We start from the raw sequence: 21,064 nt of genomic DNA, 5'->3' as shown, positions 1-21,064 counted from the left end.
CGACATGCTGACATTAAACTCGCAATAGGCCCTACTGTTTAAACATAGCCTACACAGTTTAAAGGAACACGCCACCCAAAATCAGTAGTAATATATGTTCTTACCTTAACTTTCATGAGTTGAGTCATACCTCTCCCGCGCCGGTAGGTGCACTCAAACGCTCTGTCGCGCGGCGCGAATGTGTTAGCATGTTGCTATGCTAGCGGGCTCTGCCGTGGCCGTAGAGAGAGGAACATAGCAGTAATCAAACACCTCCATTTTTTCCCTACTTAAATACAGTTGCACGAGTAGTTGATAAAAATGTGTACGTCACACAACATGAAACGTGGCGATTTTCCAAGCGAATAAACAGGAGAACTACAATGTGTGGCGCAATAGCACTTGGGAGTACTTCGACCTAGCGTGGTAATATTATTAACACCTAATTGTAGATCCTATCCACCACAGAGTTTAGAATCCATGCTGGATCGACCCTCAGCCTCTCCCTCCCCTCTGAGCGAGAGAGAGGCACACACACTAGAGATGCGCTGATGGGCTATTATTTCAATCATAACTGCATAGCAAAACTTATCATCCATCAGCCATCCATCAGCACCAAAGTTTGTTGACCAATTTTCAAAACTGCACCCGCCCACCATCCGTTGGTTGTTTTAATGTAGGTTATATGGGTGATGCAGCGCTGCTGACGTGAGGCTAGAAAGCCCTTGCCTGTTCTAGAAAGACTGATCTAATGCAGCAAATATATTAAAAGGCTGAAGTCGTACATTGGCTAGGCCTATCCCCAGAATATCAGCAGCAAACTCAGTCTCTGTCGCGCAAAACAGTCTCCAAATAAAACGCACATCGGCCTGTTGCCTATTCTGCCAGCTTGTGACAATATATCGTCCAAAATGCTTGATTGCATTGCATTCTCCACATTTGTAGCTAAATTTTCATGTACCACATCAGCATTTTTGTTCAGTGAATCTTTTGTAAATTACTTTACAATTACCATCGGGCCCTTGTCAGCAGACTTCGGCTTGCCTCTTGCCACTTAGATGTGTAAGGCAAGCAAGCAAGTTTGGCGGCTGTTGAACTTGCACGTGTGAACATGCACGTTGCACTGTTGTGCGGTGGACTTTCAGAATGAATGGAGTCGGAGTTTCTTTAATATCGAGGCGTCATATTTGTCTGATGGCCTGCTATAAAATGAATTGCAATGTCTGTCTGAAAAAGACGCGCTCGTGCAGTCAAAATGAATGGGAGTCTTCAGAACAGGCTTGTCAGTCAACCTGACATATGTGTAAAGTAGCCTATAATGTGAATGACTTGTTATTTTATCAAGGATTTCTTTCTTTTTGCAAAAAATAAAGTACAATAGGCATTAATTAGTAGGCCAGGAGCATGCTGAAATTATGTGGCAAATTGCGTTTTTTATTACAATGATAAAATTGTAAAAGGACGTGACCGAAGCTGAGGCAAGCCAGGCAATAGGCCTATAGGCCCGACGGTAATTGTAAAGACAAGGAGTGAATAGTGGCAAGAGGCAAGCCGAAGTCTGCTGACAAGGGCCCGACGGTAATTGTAAAGCAATTTACAAAAGATTCACTGAACAAAAATGCTGATGTGGTACATGAAAATTTAGCTAAAAATGTGGAGAATGCAATGCAATCAAGCATTTTGGACGATATATTGTCACAAGCTGCATGGCAGAATAGGCAACAGGCCGATGTGCGTTTTATTTGGAGACTGTTTCGCGCGACAGAGACTGAGTTTGCTGCTGATATTCTGGGGATAGGCCTAGCCAATGTACGACTTCAGCCTTTTAATATATTTGCTGCATTAGATCAGTCTTTCTAGAACAGGCAAGGGCTTTCTAGCCTCACGTCAGCAGCGCTGCATCACCCATATAGCCTACATTAAAACAACCAACGGATGGTGGGCGGGTGCAGTTTTGAAAATTGGTCAACAAACTTTGGTGCTGATGGATGGCTGATGGATGATAAGTTTTGCTATGCAGTTATGGTTGAAATAATAGCCCATCAGCGCATCTCTAGTGTGTGTGCCTCTCTCTAGCTCAGAGGGGAGGGAGAGGCTGAGGGTCGATCCAGCATGGATTCTAAACTCTGTGGTGGATAGGATCTACAATTAGGTGTTAATAATATTACCACGCTAGGTCGAAGTACTCCCAAGTGCTATTGCGCCACACATTGTAGTTCTCCTGTTTATTCGCTTGGAAAATCGCCACGTTTCATGTTGTGTGACGTACACATTTTGATCAACTACTCGTGCAACTGTATTTAAGTAGGGAAAAAATGGAGGTGTTTGATTACTGCTATGTTCCTCTCTCTACGGCCACGGCAGAGCCCGCTAGCATAGCAACATGCTAACACATTCGCGCCGCGCAACAGAGCGTTTGAGTGCACCTACCGGCGCGGGAGAGGTATGACTCAACTCGTGAAAGTTAAGGTAAGAACATATATTACTACTGATTTTGGGTGGCGTGTTCCTTTAACATGCCTGGAATTACAAAAAAGCTAACTTGACTTGTTTCACTGTCTTCTAAGTAATATCTAGAATTTTACATTTATATTTGCTGGCTAAACCTGCTAAACATTTGTGCACCCAGCTTGGAAAATCTGTAAAAATTCACAATGTAACTCTCATTGGCAAACACATTATATGATGCCACAGCATTATTATCTGTGAACTAGATTCCCAATGCTCCATTACTGTTATAAATCAAGCTTACGGTCATTCCTTGCTTCATCACCCTCTTCTCCTGGCAAATCGTTTTGCTGGACTCACCAAAGGAAGACCATAAATCCTCTCCCTGGAGGAAAGCGATACGCTTCTCGACTAAGTCGTTGTAGTTTCCTTTGAAGACCAATTATTTACTTTTAATTACTTCATACACAGAGTTCATTGTAAATGCAAGAACATTCAATTACATTCAGAATTACAAACATTACGGTTCACAATTAACCTAACAGGAAACAAATAAAATATAAATTCAGTGTGACCTTTTATTAATTTCAAGATAGGAATGTCACTGTTATTTACTTCATTTGTATTTTATTAATTTTATCAGTATTGGCCATTTAATGTCCACATTTCACAGTCATTTCTAAATAACACATTATGGCCTTCGGTATGAGCTACACCAGGCGCGTAACTGAAGCGTTCTGTTTCCAACGGGTAAAATCCATTTTAAAGACCGGTCTATTCATGGGTTCAGGTTCCTTTCCACAGGTTTATTAATGAAGCACCATGCAGTCTGCATTGATAATTAAGGTGCTTGATTCTATACATCTGTGGAAAGGGACCTGAAGAAACCCATGACTTTTTTCCAACGTAGGCCTATGCGCCACTATCACGTCTGGTGTAGCTACTTACATTGATTAAAGTGGCAGCTAATTGTTGCAGCAGACGCTACGCGAACGGAACGCTTCAGTTATGACGTACCATATGGCAGGAGTCAATCCCTCTCTACATTGCACATTTCTCCTTTGACTTAACCAATTATCCGAATTTTCAATAAATGGACATGCTCCACAGCGAGGACAAATTCCACAATACCACTAAACTTTCACTAGAACTGATAGGCAAGGAGATAAGCCATCTCTAACAGTATGGGTCTGTAAAAGCTGATGTTGGAGCGTTCTCTACAGGAGGACTTGTTAATAATCACACTAAAGTACTTGAAGCCCAGCTTATCCTAATGTAACTGCCTCATATATATCCTATCAATGCGTCAGAAATCAGAACTGTATTTGAAGAGATCATTTTGCATCATGACAAGCCTAATGTTACATCAACTTCCACTATTTTCATAGTTAGCAATCTGGCATTAGCTAACGTTAACATTGCCGGCTAGCAACTTTCAACCCATACACTGAATGAACTTTATATACTGTCTATGTTTCAACCAGTTCATTATCAGTTACGTTAATTTACATGACAGTAGCCGGTAAATTACTGTTACAACGACTGTTTCAGAATATTTCCAGAATATTTGTGTTTTAGAACTTACCTGACAAGAAGAGCAGTTTGGCTGCGACCGGCTTTGGATCTTGCCTGCGTCTAGCAGGCAAAATCACCTCTATCCAGCCATGCTTGGACTGGAGGTCCTCCTTGCGTTTGACTGTAATGTCTACATTTCTATATACATCCTGAATAATAGATGTATTATCTACAATAACGGACCCGTCTACGAAATAAAACAACCCATACATTGTGCTAACTGAAGTTAACCTTACTCTGTTCCCGTCTGACTGATGAATTTCAAATATTAATCGTCAATGTATTTAGCTACGTGGTGTGGCCGCCCAAACTTCTACAAACTGATTGGATGCAGCTGCGCACACTGATTGGTTGTGGGTCCTTGGGTCCGTGGGTCCATTCGTATTGACCTCTCCAGAATAAGTCCCGCCTCCGTAACTTCCGTATCCATCCAACTTCCGGGCGTGGATTGTCTATGGGGAATAACATGGCGTTTTGAAATATCATACCGGTAAAACATCTGTAGGTAGCGAAGTTGAAAAAGCTGGTGGGCAGATTGGCCTACACACTTCTGCCATATAGTTTCCACTGGATTTTTTGATTGTCGGTGCTGTTTAAGTAGTATACTATAGACTATACTACTCAAACGGCACCGAAAATCAAAAAATCCAGTGGAAACTAGATGGCAGAAGTGTGTAGGCCAATCTGCCCAGCAGCTTTTTCTACTTTGTCACCTACAGAGTTTGACAGGTACGATCTTTCAAAACGCCATGTTATTTCCCATAGACAATCCACGCCCGGAAGTTGGATGGATACGGAAGTTAGGAGGCGGGATATATTCTGGAGAGGTCTATTAGTCTTGATCCTTGAATCTTGATCTGTGCACTGGTCAACAATATTTGCTCAAATATGCCACCTTTACGATCAAAGTACTTATTGGATAAGTAGAAGAAAATACCAAGGACAACAGCATACAGACACAAGAAGGTAAGCGGTATCATTTGTTTAAATTATTGATGTTTTTGTTAGCTTATTATTATTAATATTGATATTATTATTATTATTAGTAGTAGTAGTAGTATTACAGTGCATGCAAATGCACTGCATTGTTATTCCATTGGCTTCTTCCGACTTATCATTATATTTTGTTATTATTCTTCCAGGCCCTAATTTGGCTTGAACCGCTTAGTGTAGAAACTTGGTTCAAACTGTGACATGTTGCTCTTGAACAAAATGTTATTATGTCTACAACTTTTACTTTTTGAGATATTGAATAAAAACCAAAGATTCTAGAACAGAGCCCGCTCAAGAATCTTTGATAAAAACTAAACTTAAAAATCTCCATAGACTTAACATTGGCCTTATTACATCATAATAGCCTATTAAGGAATTAGAATGTAATCGACTGCACCTGTGCTCTCTCACTGACTGCCTGCAGAAACTTCAATGGAACCTCTTTTCTGTCTCTCTCCATTCAACTGGATAGCTCACTTCTCATCCCAACTTTCTTTCCCTTCTTTTTCTTCACTTTCTCTCTCTCTCTATTTCTCCCAATGTCAATAACGTTCAGCTACTTTCCCTATTTACACTTTTTATAGCATAGCAACCACTTTCATTACCCTAGGAACAGCCTAGCAACCATCTTAAGTACCATAGCAACAACCTAGCAACCACCTGAAGTACCCTAGCAACATTCTAGCAACCACTTTCTATAGCATAATAACAACTATAATTACCCTAGCAACACCATAGCAACCACTGTTATAGCATAGTAATCACTATAGTTTCCCTAGCAACACCTTAGCAACCACCTCAACTGCCCTAGCTACAACCTAGCTACAGCTTCCAAAACGTGAACTTACCAACCAACTTAGCAACCAGCATGATTACCCTAGCGACAACTTTGCATGCACTGTATTTCCTTCAGGGAAAGCTTTTCTAGTTATTATTATTATTACTATTATTATATTATCGATAACAATAACATGCCTATTATTATTATTATTACTACTAGTAGTAGTACTAGTAGTAGTAGTATTATGGTAGCCTAGTAGTTGTCCTACTACTTCTACCATAATAATAATAATAATAATACGAAGAAGAAGAAAAAGGAAAAAAAAAAAACATTAGTAGTAGTAGTAATGATATTAATACAAAATAGTAGGCATGATATATAGGATAATAGCAAGTACCAGGCCAAGCAATGGAGAAAGTTACCAGAAATGCTTGATAACTAGTAGGCAAGTTAAGTGTGGGCTATCTGCGCCATCTTATAAGCTATATCTATACTGAAATTGTCTTTTGTTTCAGGGAAAAGGCAGAAGAGGATACAAGCACTACCTTTACAGCACTGGTGTTGAAGTCCCTGACAGAAATTTAGAACATCATGACAGAGAAGTATTTCTTTTTGTGCTTATGACATTGTTTATTGCATGGATCACAAGGTGGTCATGGTGATGGTGGTGATGGACATTTCAGCCAAATTGATTTGACACACTACTTATCGAATAATAATAATAATAATAATATATATATAAATAGCAAAAATTGAGATAGTTCTACCGAACAACGCGTTTCACATACAGTGTCCTCAGGATAGCACTAGATTCAGTGACTAACTTCTACACACTTTTTTACCAACTTCAGAATGGATCAGCTGCTGAGGACGATGTGGTTGATATAGGAGAGCACCAGACCATGCAAGGACCAGGGGCTGAGAGACCCAACCCAAATCCGTCCCAGGTAAGATTACAGTTATTCAAAGGCCAGCATTTTGCATTACAGGTTGCTTTACTTCTAGTGCTTTAAGATCTCACTCAATATAAAAATAGCACTAGATTCAGTGACTAACTTCCACACACTTTTTACCAACTTCAGAATGGATCAGCTGCTGAGGACGATGTGGTTGATATAGGAGAGCACCAGACCATGCAAGAACCGGGGGCTGAGAGACCCAACCCAAATCTGTCACAGGTAAGATAACAGTTACTTACAGGCCAGTGTTCATCTTTGTGAGATTAGCTTTCCCTTACAGAAGTGATTTGCTATGTTGACTTCATGCAAACATTATCAGAAAAAATCATTCCTCTCCCATAGAATAGAGTAGAATAACATAGACTTTATTATTATGTCTGCCACTTCCATGTTGCCTAACAGGTTACGAGAAAACGGAATTGAGATCTCTGGGTGACATACTGTAAAGCCATGTCCAAAGAGTGCATCATGGTACAAGTTTCTCAGAAATCTTCATCATATACTGATAACTAAGCATTTTACTACATTTTACTATATTAACGAAGCATTTTACTATATGGTCTGATGTTTGAACCCAAAATCATTGAAATATCGTGGTGGATGCCCCAAAACTAACTGTACATACAAGGAATCCCTCAAATATCTCTAAATTAAAGTTCTGTGATTCAGTGATGACAATTTATCAAAACCCATCAGAGTACAGAGACTAATACTCAACCCAGGAAAGATCCAAAAATTGTTGCTCGATTCCAAGGGTTCCCAAACTAATGCATAGAAGGACTGTTCATATTGAATCATATAATATTCATATAATCATAATCATATTTAGCAAAAACATATTACAAATAATTCTTTAATCATGTCTTAGATTTTGCTCGGGTAGTAGAGCAGAAGTAATGCGTACTGTGTCATTCAGATAGGGCATTTTTAAATGATTTGAAACTTGACAAGATATGACAAAGTTGAATATGTACTGTTGAGAATCATTTGTCCATTGTACTGAATGTTTTACTCATCTCAATGTGTCATTTTTGTAGGATGTAAATGGTGGAGATGACCTTTTGTACCCTGGAGCACCAATTACCAAAGGTCAAAGTTTGCTCCTTCTAATGGCCTACGTCCTGAGGCATAACCTGACCGGGATTGCTCTGGACCATCTTTTACAGATTTTCCATGAACTTTTCCCTGCACTGATACCAACAACCTCTTATCTCTTCTATAAATCCTATGGCCAATATGGCGAGTATGTGCCCCATTTCTACTGCCATCAGTGTTCAAATTATATTGGAACAAAAGAATGTGGTTTGACACAGTGTGTTCTGTGTGAGGCAGAATTTGACGTGGATGCTAGTCTAGAAAAGGGTTCATATTTTTTGGTGATCAGTTTGTCTTTGCAAATTAAAGAGATTCTTGAAAATCCCAACATCAGATTCTAAAGACATACATCAACTCCAGGTTCAATTTGTGATGTGCAATGTGGAGGGGAGTATAGGAGGCTAAAAGACAGTGGAGAAATAGCTGATGATGATATCAGTCTCATCTGGAACAGTGATGGTATCCCTGTTTTTAAAAGCTCTAGATGCCAAATATGGCCTATTCAGTGTCAAATCATAGAGCTAAACCCTACAGACAGGAAGAACAACATATGCGTGCCTTGTCTTTGGTTTGGAGAGAGCAAGCCCAACATTCAGACTCTCTTAGTTCCATTTGTTAAACAGCTTCAGGAACTTGAAAGTGATGAGATCACCTGGGGAGATGGTTGCACTTCAAAAGTGCATGCACTTGTTTGTAGTGCAGATTCAGTTGCAAGGCCACTTCTGCAAAATGAGAAGCAATTTAATGGTATTTATGGATGTGACTTCTGTTACCATAGAGGTGGAGGCACATATCCTTATCTAAGTCCTGAACCCCGTCTGCGCACAGAAGTTGAGCATTTCAAAAATGCTATGAATGCTACACCCCAACAGCCTATCATGGGAGTAAAAGGCCCAAGTCAGCTGATGAAATTAGACAAATTTCAAATGGTGCGAGGCTTTGTCCCAGAATATCAGCATAGTGTATGCCTTGGAGTCACAAGACAGCTGACTTCTCTGTGGTTAGATTCCACAAACCACCAGCATGGTTGGTACATAGGCACCCAAACTGAGCAGATCGACGAAGTGCTCACAAAAATTTCACCACCAACTGAGATCACGAGAGTACCACGATCTTTGCGAGACAGAAAGTTCTGGAAGGCGTCTGAGTGGAGGTCATTTCTTTTGTTTTATGCTTTGCCTGTTTTAAATGGCATCCTCCCCATAAAATCATCTTTTCCTTTTGGTTTTTGCAGTGTATCATCTCCTGCAAGAAAGGATCAGAGAGGCCGAGGTGGTGATAGCTGAGCAGGCATTGAACAAATTCAGCAGGGAGTTTCAGGGGTTATATGGCACAGCTAATATGTCATTTAATGTGCACCTCATGACACACTTGGCTGCAAGTGTGAGGAACTGGTGACCACTGTGGGCCACATCCACATTTTCCTTTGAATCTTTTAATGGCACCCTGTTGACATATTTCAATGGCACAACTCATGTCCCTGTCCAAATAATGAAAAGGTACCTTAGGGTGAAGAGTCTCACAGAGAAAGCAGGAACAGTAATGCAAAATGCTAATGAAGATGTGAAAGATCTTTTCTCTGAACTACAGGGCAGAAAGTGTTCTACTGACAAATCAAGTGAAATCAGTGCCCATATCAGAGTTTTTGGAAAATCTGTACAGACAGATGTCTTGGTTTTACACATGCTTGCAATAGATGACCTACTCGGTGTCAGAGTGAAACAAGCCTCTTACTACAACCGTTTTATTGTGAATGCACTGGCGCCTTAATGCAGGGGCTTACCTGGGCTTCAGCCCAGGGGCCTTGACCAATGAGGGGCCTCCTAATAATAATAATGATAATCAATAATAATAAACGGCCGTGTCCTCAGTCATTAGCCTACTCTACATCGCACAATGACAATGACATCCTTGCAGAGACCCCTTTGTCTTCTCTTCTAAAGTGTTACAAAATGTAACAAATTTAATAAATCCCAACGGGTGTGTAGAGGAGCTAGAGGAGAGGCTGAAACTGACTGACAAACTTACAAACTCTGGAGATAATGTGGGTAGGATTGAAGCAACGATAACGAATGACGTGGATTCCTGTAACTGTCCATGAAAACAGAAGGCATATAGCAGGTAAATATTGTAGCAAATGCCTGGCAATGAAACGGCTTTAAAAACATGTATTTCACTTGTCTCACTGGAGTGAACGCAGAACATGGGCTGTTGCGCAAAGAAATTAATTAGTGATCTACATCTCCGTTCATCAAAAGCTAAGTTTGTGCTAACCCATTCGTTATGTTTTCTCCATTGTTAACGTGAGATATGTCTCCATGTAGGGTACGTAGTGATAATGCATAAGGTAGGCCAAGGCCGTAGCCAATAATGTCAACATTGGGGGGGACCAAATCTGTGGTGCGGTGTGAATTTCAATAACAGAATTTCAATACATTTCCTGCCATGCAAAAATATTATTAAAATCACAAACAAGTCATTAGTTAAGTCGGTCAATTGGGATATACCAAACTTTTGACGGACATAGGCACGGATGGATTATGAACCCCTGGGCATAGATGCAAAAAAACCCTCCCCAGTTAAGATAGGGGGGCCCGGGGGCATACTTCCCCGGAAGACTTAAATAAAATGACCCTTTATATTATGAAAACTTGTGAGTTTTGTGGAAATAGAAGAGAAGGGCGGAAAAGCAACTTCACACAGTCTTAGGCTTCAGGGCCCCCTGAGCTCTTGGGCCCAGTAGGTCCATTCAATAATCCATCCCTGGATATAGACCTGTGGTATGACTCCATTTGTCTCCAAAATGTATATTTTAAAAGAAAATACAAACTAGAGTATCTTTGATAACCTCTATATTACACTGAATGCTTACTCATAGTTTTGGACCTATAGTCCAATCATATTTTGTATTTTGATTTTATTATTTTGGCGGCTAATCACACAATTTTAAGGTAGTTTGAACGGGATGGGATTCAAGATAGGTTAGCCTACTAAGTCAGGTCCCTCTTCTGTCTTACTCACCTCAAGTTACCCTGGCCTATGCATTATAGGCTGGTTTCTGACAGAAATTACGTTTTGTGTTGACATGTAGAAACACAGCCTTTATTTGGTGAATGGAGGTGGAAATTCCTTTCTTTGGTTATTGTCCGCGATTCACATTAACTGTAGGCTATACCGCCATTGTAAAAGTTGTTTCAACTTTTGTGCCGTCGCCACATTTGAGTACGTTTTGCCTGCATGGATGCGCGATTGAGCGCGCATCTAAATGTAACATGCAAGATGCAACAACCATTTCTAAGAGGCTTATAAACCGGTTAATTTCTGACATTACTACTAGCATATGAATGCATTATTTATGTTGTAAGAAAGAAATGAATGACGCACGCACAAATTCAAATAAAAGGACACTACGTTTCACTTTCGCTATCATTGCGAGAAAATAGGCTACAATATGGAATTGCTTCAAAGTTCCCTTTGAGTCTGATCAGCTTCAAAAATGAATGGGGTTTCCTTAGTCAGTGCTACACCTTTCCAACAAGTTTTGTGAGAATTGTACCGGTATCTTTTGCGATATTGTTGACAGCCTGCACCGCAGCAGGGTTCAGGAAGCTTTTGATAGCGCACGCATCAAACGCAAAACCTCCAGGACAAATCACTCACAGTGTAGGCTACTCTCTCTGAAACCATCAACAGGTCACTAATTTCTACGTTATTTACGTTTGATTGCATTTCAGATGGCGGGACTTGTTGGTTTCCTGTAATAGCGTATAGCGTTTTTTTCTTTATTTATTTTTCTATGTCCAAATATTGGGGGGGACATTTTGGTCACGTCTGAATATTGGGTCTATGGTGACTACGGCCCTGAGGTAGGCCTAGCCAATGTTCACGTCACATGAGCCAGCTGCTTGTTCTGTAGGCTAAAAGTATTTCTGTCCCTACCAAACTGCGTTTAAAAAATGGTGTGTTATGTAGACAGAATTAAAAAAAATACCTCCTGGGGAACCCCCCGACACGACAAACACATGCACGTTTGAAAGCTTGAAACGTCCATATGTGTAACCCATCTTTTAACTTAGCCTGCTACAGCCAGTGTTGTAAAAGTTCAACGCTTGTTTTCGTGCAGTAGGCTAGCCCAGGGGCGTCGCTAGCTATTTAAAACATTCGGGGCTAGAGCCCAGAAATTAGAGTCCTTTTTGTACGGTGGTTCGCGGGTTTCTCCCCCGAGAGATTTTGAAAATCGGGCTGATGAACATGACATTTTAACCTACTTTGAGAATGAAAAGGAAGGCCAATCGTAATGACTCACGTCACGGCATTCCGAATATTTTGATGTTTAAAGACCGTGTAAGGAGAACGTCTCTTTTGCCAAAGTGCACCACATACAACACCCAAAATATGACATTAAAATAGCCTGTAGTAGAAGAAACATCGTCATGCACCTCTGTCAAGTGCACAGGTATGAGCGTTCGTCTCGGGATAAACATTTGGACGTCATCACCTTCAATTAATGGGCTATGGGTGCCTTGAAAGCAATACATTTGGGTTGTGTATCACAAACTTTTGCCCTAAGAAAAAGTTCCATTCTGTCAAAATCAAGCCCAGCATTCATTGCTTGGAAGCCCCCTCAAACGAGGTCAGGTTTATCATATTTACTGCGCATGTGACCATGATTCAATAGTAAATCACGATATATTGAAACTGCAGTCTTGTTTATTTCCGCTATGTATTTCAATTGATCACTGAAAGTATAAAGTAACGATTTGATAGCGACACAGACAATTGTCCAATCAAAAGGTTTATTAGCTGAGAACGAGAGCAGGGACACAGACACATAACACAATACACACGGGGCAGGTCAAGCAGACACACACACTACACATACAGGGGAGGACGCAGCCCCCCACACAAAAAGGATTACACACGAGGGAGAACTAAAAGGGAAACATGTCACAATAAAGACGCTAACATTACACTCAAAACTAAGGAGTATTAACGACATAAACCCCCCAAATGTTCGCTCTCGTATCCCAGGATGCCCTGCGCGGGAGAACGCTAACAGTCTTGTGCGCCGACGTTACAATAATATTGGACACAATTACTGGATTTGGTGAAGGGGAATAGCTTGATGTTAGATATTATAGCCAAAGTCCGTCTGTGAAAACCGCTCGCTCCTCATTCATTCAACTCTGCTCAACTTTTGCCGCTTGCTCCGCTCAACTCCCTGCTGAAGGTCACATTCGACCGTTTCTTGGAATCATACCAACGTCAGTGAATGAATAAGTCTGCACTGCTAACCTGTGGTAAAAAAGACTGGCGCAACTACTGTCATGGAAAACAATGTTTTGTTGGTGGTGAAGAATGTGATTCCATTCTACAGAACCAAACGTAAGTTAGTGTCTCTTTCTAGTTATTCAAACAAAGTGTCCTTCAAGTTAGTGAGGTGCAGTGGTAGCCTGATAGCTAGTAACATCAGACCAGCATTGATCAACGTTGTCTTTGAGGGCTGCGTTTCACGAACCTGAGCTGATGAAATGTCCTCCTGGGTTGCAGGAGATGATGACACACTGTAAGTTTCCACTTCTTGTCCCTGCTCTGCCCTTTTTTTTCTAAAGAAACTTCTAATATCCATTTGTCCTTCTGTACAGTTATTATGACCGCCGCGCAGCGAAGCGGCGGTCATATAGGTTTAGTCAGAATTTTTTTTTTTTTTTTTTTTTTTTTGCGCATGTCCAAATTTCCGTCAATGATTCCCGGGACACTGAAAGACCGGGGTAGACGAAACTTGGTGGGCATGTAACCCCATATGGATAGCATGGAACCATCGTTTTTCGTTTTGATCTGTAGCCCCCCCGCTGGACTGCACCCCCCGAAAGGAGGGTAGGGCAGACACAGTTTTCTGTGAATATCTCGAGAACCGTAAGGTTTAGGAGGACCATTTTTGTTGTATGTTGATCTCAAGGGGCCATGTCAACCCATTCCATAACCACTCATTTCATGTATAGCGCCACCTAGTTAAACACAAAAAAGTAAAAATGAGGTGTTGTAATCGCAGGTATCTGTGACCTAACATAGTCAAAACTGCACGAAATTGGAAGTGTAGGATCATTATGACACCCTCTGAATGCACGCCAAGTTTCGTGGAATTCCGTTCATGGGGGGCCACACAATAAATTAATTTATGTTACTATACACCAACTGGCCTGTAGGTGGCGGGAGACAGTTTTCTGTGAATATCTCGAGAACCGTAGGGCCTAGGAGGTCCACCTTTTTTTTGGATGTTGATCTCAAGGGGCCATGACAACCCATCCCATTACCACTTATTTCATGTATAGCGCCACCTAGTTAAAAATTAAAAAGCAAAAAAGTAGGTGTTTTCATCACAATATCTCTGGCTGACATGGTCAAAACTGCACGAAATTGAAAGTGTAGGATCATTATGACACCCTCCGAATGCATGCCAAGTTGTGTGTACTTTCGTTCATGGGGGGCCTTACAATAAAATAATTTATGTGTACATTTAGTGACGTACACCAACAAGGATTCCCGGGACACTGAAAGACCGGGGTACACAAAACTTGGTGGGCATGTACCCCCACATGGATAGCATGGAACCGTCTTTTTTCGTTTTGATCTGTAGCCCCCCCCGCTGGACTGGACCCCCCGAAAGGAGGGTAGGGCAGACACAGTTCTCTGTGAATATCTTGAGAATTGTAGGGCCTAGGATGACCATTTTTTCTGTATGTTTGCCTCCAGGGGTCATGTTAACCCATTTCATGTGCACACATGTGCACAAACAGATACACACACACACACATACATTCACAGTAATCATACGTATGACACATACTCACACAGTAGACATATATGTACGCTTGCATGCACAGGCACATACGCAGGCACACACACAAGCACGCACACACACACACACACACACTCACACACACACACACATAACATAAACATAACACAAACAATCAAGAATTTCTCAGAATTATGAACAGGCAAGATGGAGGTGGGGTTGTATAAAATGAATTTTACATGTGAAATCTATGAACTAATCATGTTTTGGTACTTGTTGTCTAGCAGATACCAGTGAGAATTGAGTGTGGATAATGCAATTTAGTGAGACAGTTAGAATCATATAGGCCTTTCAGCGTGATTTCTTTTTGTGGAAAAAATGTGCTGGACTGGGCGGCGGTCATATTTTGTACCGCTCTGCGGTACATCTAGTTTCGCTAAGGCTAGTTAATAGAAGCACGAAACAGCAATGCATAATAGTGTAGAGGAGAAGGTACTTGAAATTGCAACATTTTGCAACAAATGATTCTAAACCTGCCCAGATCACGTCAGATTTTCTTGCGCTGCTGTTAATGCACACAATGGACACAAAACACAAAAGTCTCTTCTACGGGGCTATTTATTTCATTCACGATTAGAGTTTTTGTTGTTGTTGTTGTTGACGGCCCATAGATCCGGGGCTATCCCCAGAGAATCCGGGGCTATAGCCCCGAATGCCCAGGTCTAACGACGCGCCTGGGCTAGCCTTTTTGATAAGGGCTTTCTGTTCCTGTTTATATAAATGTTTTACATAGGCTCAATAATTATAGGCTACATTGCATGTTAGGCTTTATTAACCAAAAGCGCACGTTATGTAAATAGGCGGGTCAGATCGCAGGCCGGGTATCATTTAATCATAATTAATATTTGCGGTTTGGGAGGGGGGGCCTTAAAGACATGTAGCCCAGGGGCCTCAGGTGGTATTAAGGCGCCCCTGTGTGAATGGAATACTGTATCACTCTGAAACAAACATCCGCCTTCAGTAAAAGAATCAACTCTGTTGTAGAGTTGCAGAATGGGACATTAGTCACAATTGTGAGTTTGGTCGTTTCTGGTGCAACACACTGTGTTTTGGTCAAGGAGCTTGTTAAGTCTGCAAGGAAGCTGTTCAGAGACACAACACTTAATATTACATCAAGCTTTGTGTATGAAGTGTCTGAGTGCAATATAGTGTATGCCATCCATCCAGAGTCATTGGCACGCAAATGTGTCATGGCTGAATCCAAGGAGAAGGTATATGTTATCCCTCTACCAAATAACATTAAACGAGACTAATGTGGATGGGCATCAATGAAATTGCTGTAAGCTGAGTACTGCCAATAAGTCCCGAGATTCTGATACCTATTGACTTGACATACTGTAAATACAATGTCTGTACAAAGACGTACTGTTCTTTACCTGTTACATAAAGTGACCCTTCTGTCAATCAAGTGTTTGTGCATTAATACATGATGGTAATAGTATAGACGCGTACTTGTTCGTAGGCTACACTACTTCCAGCGGAAAAAAGGCTGTCCGACTAGGTCCTTTGCCAAACAATTAACTAGCCATGATTGGAATCTTAATCAAAATAACAACAATTGCTGTATTGAAACAAGTGTCTTTTTCAGTCAGGTGATGGAAATAATAAACTCCATCCTCAGCACAGACGATGAACTATCAGCAAGAAAAGAGAAAGAGCTCTTCTCAAATCTGTCAAATCACTGATGATATTTCATTGTTATTTAAGCACATGCAGTGCACATAGGGCACCAAAAACATCTTGCTCATAAAAAATCATCATACTGCATATTGTGGCAGTGTCTGTTATTAAGCCTAGCCTACTTACTGTAGGCTGCGCAAACCACAGGGCTTTATTTTGGGCAAGCCTGCATCGAGGCAGGCCTTTATTTCATAAGGCTTCTGTTGAAGAATTTTATATAAAGCCTGCACTATCAGTTGTCCTCCTGTCGCCGCTACCACAGCTATGTGAGCACGTCCCTGGATAGTGTGGCATGCTCACGCGTTATGTCTCCTTCTTGCAAACTTCACTATAGCAAAACCATTAATGAAAGCAAAGCAACCAGTAACGTCTTCATACAATAACAACTTGCCAGATATGCCTTCATGGACAATAACGTAGCAAATTAAGATATTTTTTCGTTTTGTGCAGCGCCACCGGTATCAAAAGCAGATTCCGATTTTCGTTAACCACTGTGTAGCCAAGCCTTATTCCATACCCAAGTAGCCTCAAGTGAGGTTGAGGATTTGTAATTATGCGTGAGTTATTTTGTTATTTAATTCATAGGCTGGGATTACTCTCGGCAACAATTCTGTGTAAAGGTAGCCTCCTGCTTTTTCAGAAAGGGGGGCAGGCTACTGACAGAGCGACGTACAGCGGCAGAGCGACGCACAGTGGCTGATATTGGTACTAAAGTTTCACGCAGCTTCACACGTGACGTAATGCGCGAATTAAGTGGCCATTTCAAAGTAATGAATCAGCCTAACAATGTTAACACACTTTCCATTAGTAGGCTACAGTAAATGAATAGATTTCTACTAAGAGCATTTGCATTTCACCATGTTTTCTGAAAGTGCTTTCATATGCTAATACAAGTTCACTTATATTGTAGTGCACTTTGTTTACAGGGTACTAAGATCACACTATCAATTAGGTGAAATCAGTATACTGTACACTTTCAAAAATTATACTAACTCTGTATTGCAAATAAATGTACTTACTAAACCTACACTAAATTACCACTATATTTTTTTGTATTTTCATATTTTTTATGAAAGTGCTCTTATATACCCCTAAAAAAATATTATTTTTAGAGTGTACTGTACAGAAGTAACACTTCTAATAAAGTGAGATGATAGTACACTTTCAAAAAGTATATTAACACTTGATTTCCAAAAATTATACTTTCCATAAGTACACTGCATTGCCACTCTAAGTATGTCAAATGTAATATACTTTAAAAAACAAGACTTCTATACAATTGAAAATAGACTCACAACAAAGTACACTTTCAAAAAGTACAATTGAAAAGCAATTTGATTATTATAAAATTAGTGTACTTAACTTTTTGGACTCTGAAGTTTAACTTAATTACATATATTCTAAAGTGTACTTCATAAAGTACACATTAAGTAGACTTCAAATAAAGCACAAAAACCAAGAAGCATACTTGTTTTATACTTCATGTACTTTCTGCATATTACTAATACACTTAAGTATACTACTTTTTCACCTGGGAAGGCATTGCCAATTTCTAGCACATTTTCCTGCTTGGCCAGGTGGTGGTGCTATGCCAGGCAGGCCCATTGGGTGTCTGGAAATCATCATAATTATAATATCTATTAACCTAAGAAGTTTCAGACCATTCAATCAAAGCATAGAACATTTCTAGCACATTTCATGCTTGGCCAGATGGTGGCGCTATGCTAAGCATGTGAATTGCATATATGAATATCATCACAATAATGATATCCAATATTTTATAAAGATTCAGATCAATCACTTAAGGCATTGTCCATTTCTGGCACATTTCCTGCTTGGCCAGGTGGTGGTGCTATGCCAGGCAGGCCTTTTGGGTGTCTGGATATCATCATAATCATAATATCTATTAACCTGAGAAGTTTCAGACCATTCATTCAATGCACTGTGACTTTATGACACATTTCCTGTTTATGTGGTGAGATATTAAAACCATACAAACCATATTAAAAACATATAAAAAATCAGGCCGTCCCGGCTCCGAGATCTGTACACAAAAACAATTGCTACCAACAAGGCTTGGCAACCCACTCAAAGGCAAAATAAAGTGTTTCAACCAATAACCGACGAGATGTGCGTTTAGGAGAGTTTTAATTGCACGGGAGGGAGGGGGAGGGAGTAGCGAGCTAGCACTCTGTTTTGTTTGAACATCAACAGAAGTGACGTATCCCCGCTATCGCTGATACAACTTTTAAGGTTGAGTAAAGTTAAGTTGCTACGGTAAAGTTACGTTGTTTTTGACATAGTACAAATAAGCAAAACTGTCGGGTATACTACGAAGCACGTTAAGCCCTCCTTACACTGACAGACTTTGGAAAGATTTGCAAAGATTTGGAAAAGATTTTTGAAAGACTACAGTCTCAGACCCTCTAACATCTAAAGACAAGTAGGCCTAGTAGAGTTTTAAGTCACAGACTATAATTTTGCAATGACTAGGGATCTTGCAGGGTCACTAATTACAAGACTGCAACTAGATTCCTTTAAATTATTACCCATCGTGCAATAGATAAACAGGAACTGAAATGATAGCCTACTAAACTCAAAGTCATATTTTTGTGTTTCTGCAGCATTGTTTCATGCGTGACATCCCTAACCGATATAAAGTTGTTCTGTCACATGGAAGAGCCGACTAAATATGTATAAGAAATGACAAATATTATAAGAATAAAAAATAATCATATAGGCTACAGCTGTCGCCTACTTTGCCCCTTCCTGTTTGGTGTTGGAGAGAGGTCACTATTGGTTTTTATAGTTCACGTCACTATTTGCATGAGCCACGACTAGAAAGACTAGTCAACATACAGAGTTTTTGTGAAAAAATAGGACTAGACAAACATACAGAGTTTTTGTGAAAAAATAGGGTGCCTACTCTAGCCCGTTAGTCCTCTAAAATGTTATATAACATTGAAAACATTTTGAAATGATTTAGAAACGCAAAACGGCGGATATAGAACATACCATATATATATATATATATAATTTACATTTTTTCACCATCGCTTTGGCGCCCCCATGGTGCATATGGCGCATAACCACTTTTTGCGCCACTGCCTCCCAGTTTGGCAAGTACAAATAGGCCTCCCTAGCTTTCACCAAATGCTGTTACCCTCTGGTCAGAGCACTGCTTTGACAGATACAGACAACTGTTATGTCTTATTGCTGCTTAAAAGGTGCTATATACACCTGTTAATTGTAAATTCTCAAGGAATACTACAAAGGATTGCTGTTGGTAAGGTCATTTAAAATAGGTACTGATATTTTAAGCTGAAATTAAATGACCAATGTGACTTAAATTGTACAATGGTGTTTTACAGAACTCTCATACAATTATCACTAATGAATGTCATTGCTTAATTGCAGGGAATGATGGAGAATAAATCTTTTACATCCATCACACTTATTAATTATGAAGCGATGAACCAACATAAATATTTGTATTTCACAATTTTTCTTCTAACATACATTGTAACTATTGTCTTAAATACTTGCTTACTTGCAATAGTGTATAAGAAAAGAGCCCTACATGAACCTATGTACATTTTCATTTGTAATTTAGCATTTAATGGAATATACGGCAGCACATCTTTATTGCCACATATTATGACTAAACTTTCTACACAGTCACACACAATCTCTTTGGTCAACTGTTTAATTCAGATATTTTGTTTGCACACTTGTGCTATTGTTGAACTGATGACACTTGCTATTATGGGATATGACAGATATGCAGCAATATGTACCCCCTTACACTATCATTCCAAAATGTCTCCAAGAAAAGTTGAAATTTTCATTGCAGTGGCTTGGCTTTTTCCTTTCTGTTCCTTTGCAATATATTTATCACTTACAATTCGTCTGACCTTTTGTGGCAGTGCCATTCACAAAACTCATTGCACAAATTTTGATCTTATTAAGCTTTCCTGCCATGATACCTCTGTAAATAACATTGTTGGAATCCTTCTCATGGGTGTGTATATGTTCCCACAATTCTTTGTCATTTTGTTTTCATATGCTCAGATTCTGAGGATCTGTTTACATGCATCCAAAGAGTGTCAAAAGAAAGCACTTCAAACGTGCATACCACATTTGTTGACTGTTTTAAACTATTTTTTTGGCATTTGTTTTGAGCTGATTCAAGTGCGTATGAAGGCAACCCAGATTCCATATGGAATGGCAGTATTTATGTCTCTTTATTTTTTTATTTTGTCACCGCTGTTAAATCCTGTGATATATGGTTCTAGTGCACTTAAAGTACATATTCTTCAAAGGAGGAAGTTATCACCAGTGTCATGATGAACAGCGTTGTCATTTGAAAAATCATGTAAGCACCAATGCATCAGTAATACTCAATCTCTGGCAACCAAGAAGAGGCTCACATCTAGGTAGTCTTGAGAATATTCACCAGTGTTTTGATTTTGGCCTACAGAACATTCGGTAACAATCCTACAAATCGCTCCTTTAAGATTCTTTTCTCAATAGAGCTGTTTTTTACGCTCTTAAAAAGTATGGACCACCAATTAAAAGGGAACAGTCAGATGAAGCAATTTCATTAGCCTGCCTAGTGCCTGCTAAGAACAAGGGAATAAAGGCTAGTGCTGTTGCCCCGAACTATACTGCCAGGCAGGAGTAGATAGATAGAAA

The 21,064-nt window shown here is 40.0% G+C and overlaps 1 protein-coding gene across 1 annotated transcript; it reads left to right on the top strand.

Moving 5' to 3' along the window:
• The first annotated feature begins 19,840 nt into the window (after positions 1–19,840).
• LOC143131829 (olfactory receptor 4B13-like) lies at positions 19,841–20,673 on the top strand. The gene is made up of 3 exons (XM_076291416.1): positions 19,841–20,203; positions 20,339–20,560; positions 20,665–20,673. The coding sequence occupies exons 1-3, from the start codon at positions 19,841–19,843 to the stop codon at positions 20,671–20,673; spliced, it is 594 nt and encodes a 197-aa protein (XP_076147531.1).
• The last annotated feature ends 391 nt before the right edge of the window (positions 20,674–21,064 follow it).

The sequence above is a fragment of the Alosa pseudoharengus genome, unplaced genomic scaffold (genome assembly GCF_046254945.1).
Source record: "Alosa pseudoharengus isolate Yale_2024_CS ecotype anadromous, Long Island Sound unplaced genomic scaffold, YU_APseudo_1.1 YU_APseudo_1.1_scf_18, whole genome shotgun sequence".
NCBI lineage: Eukaryota > Metazoa > Chordata > Actinopteri > Clupeiformes > Clupeidae > Alosa > Alosa pseudoharengus.
The sequence above is the reverse complement of the archived record's forward strand: the minus strand, read 5'-3'. Positions and strand labels throughout refer to the sequence as shown.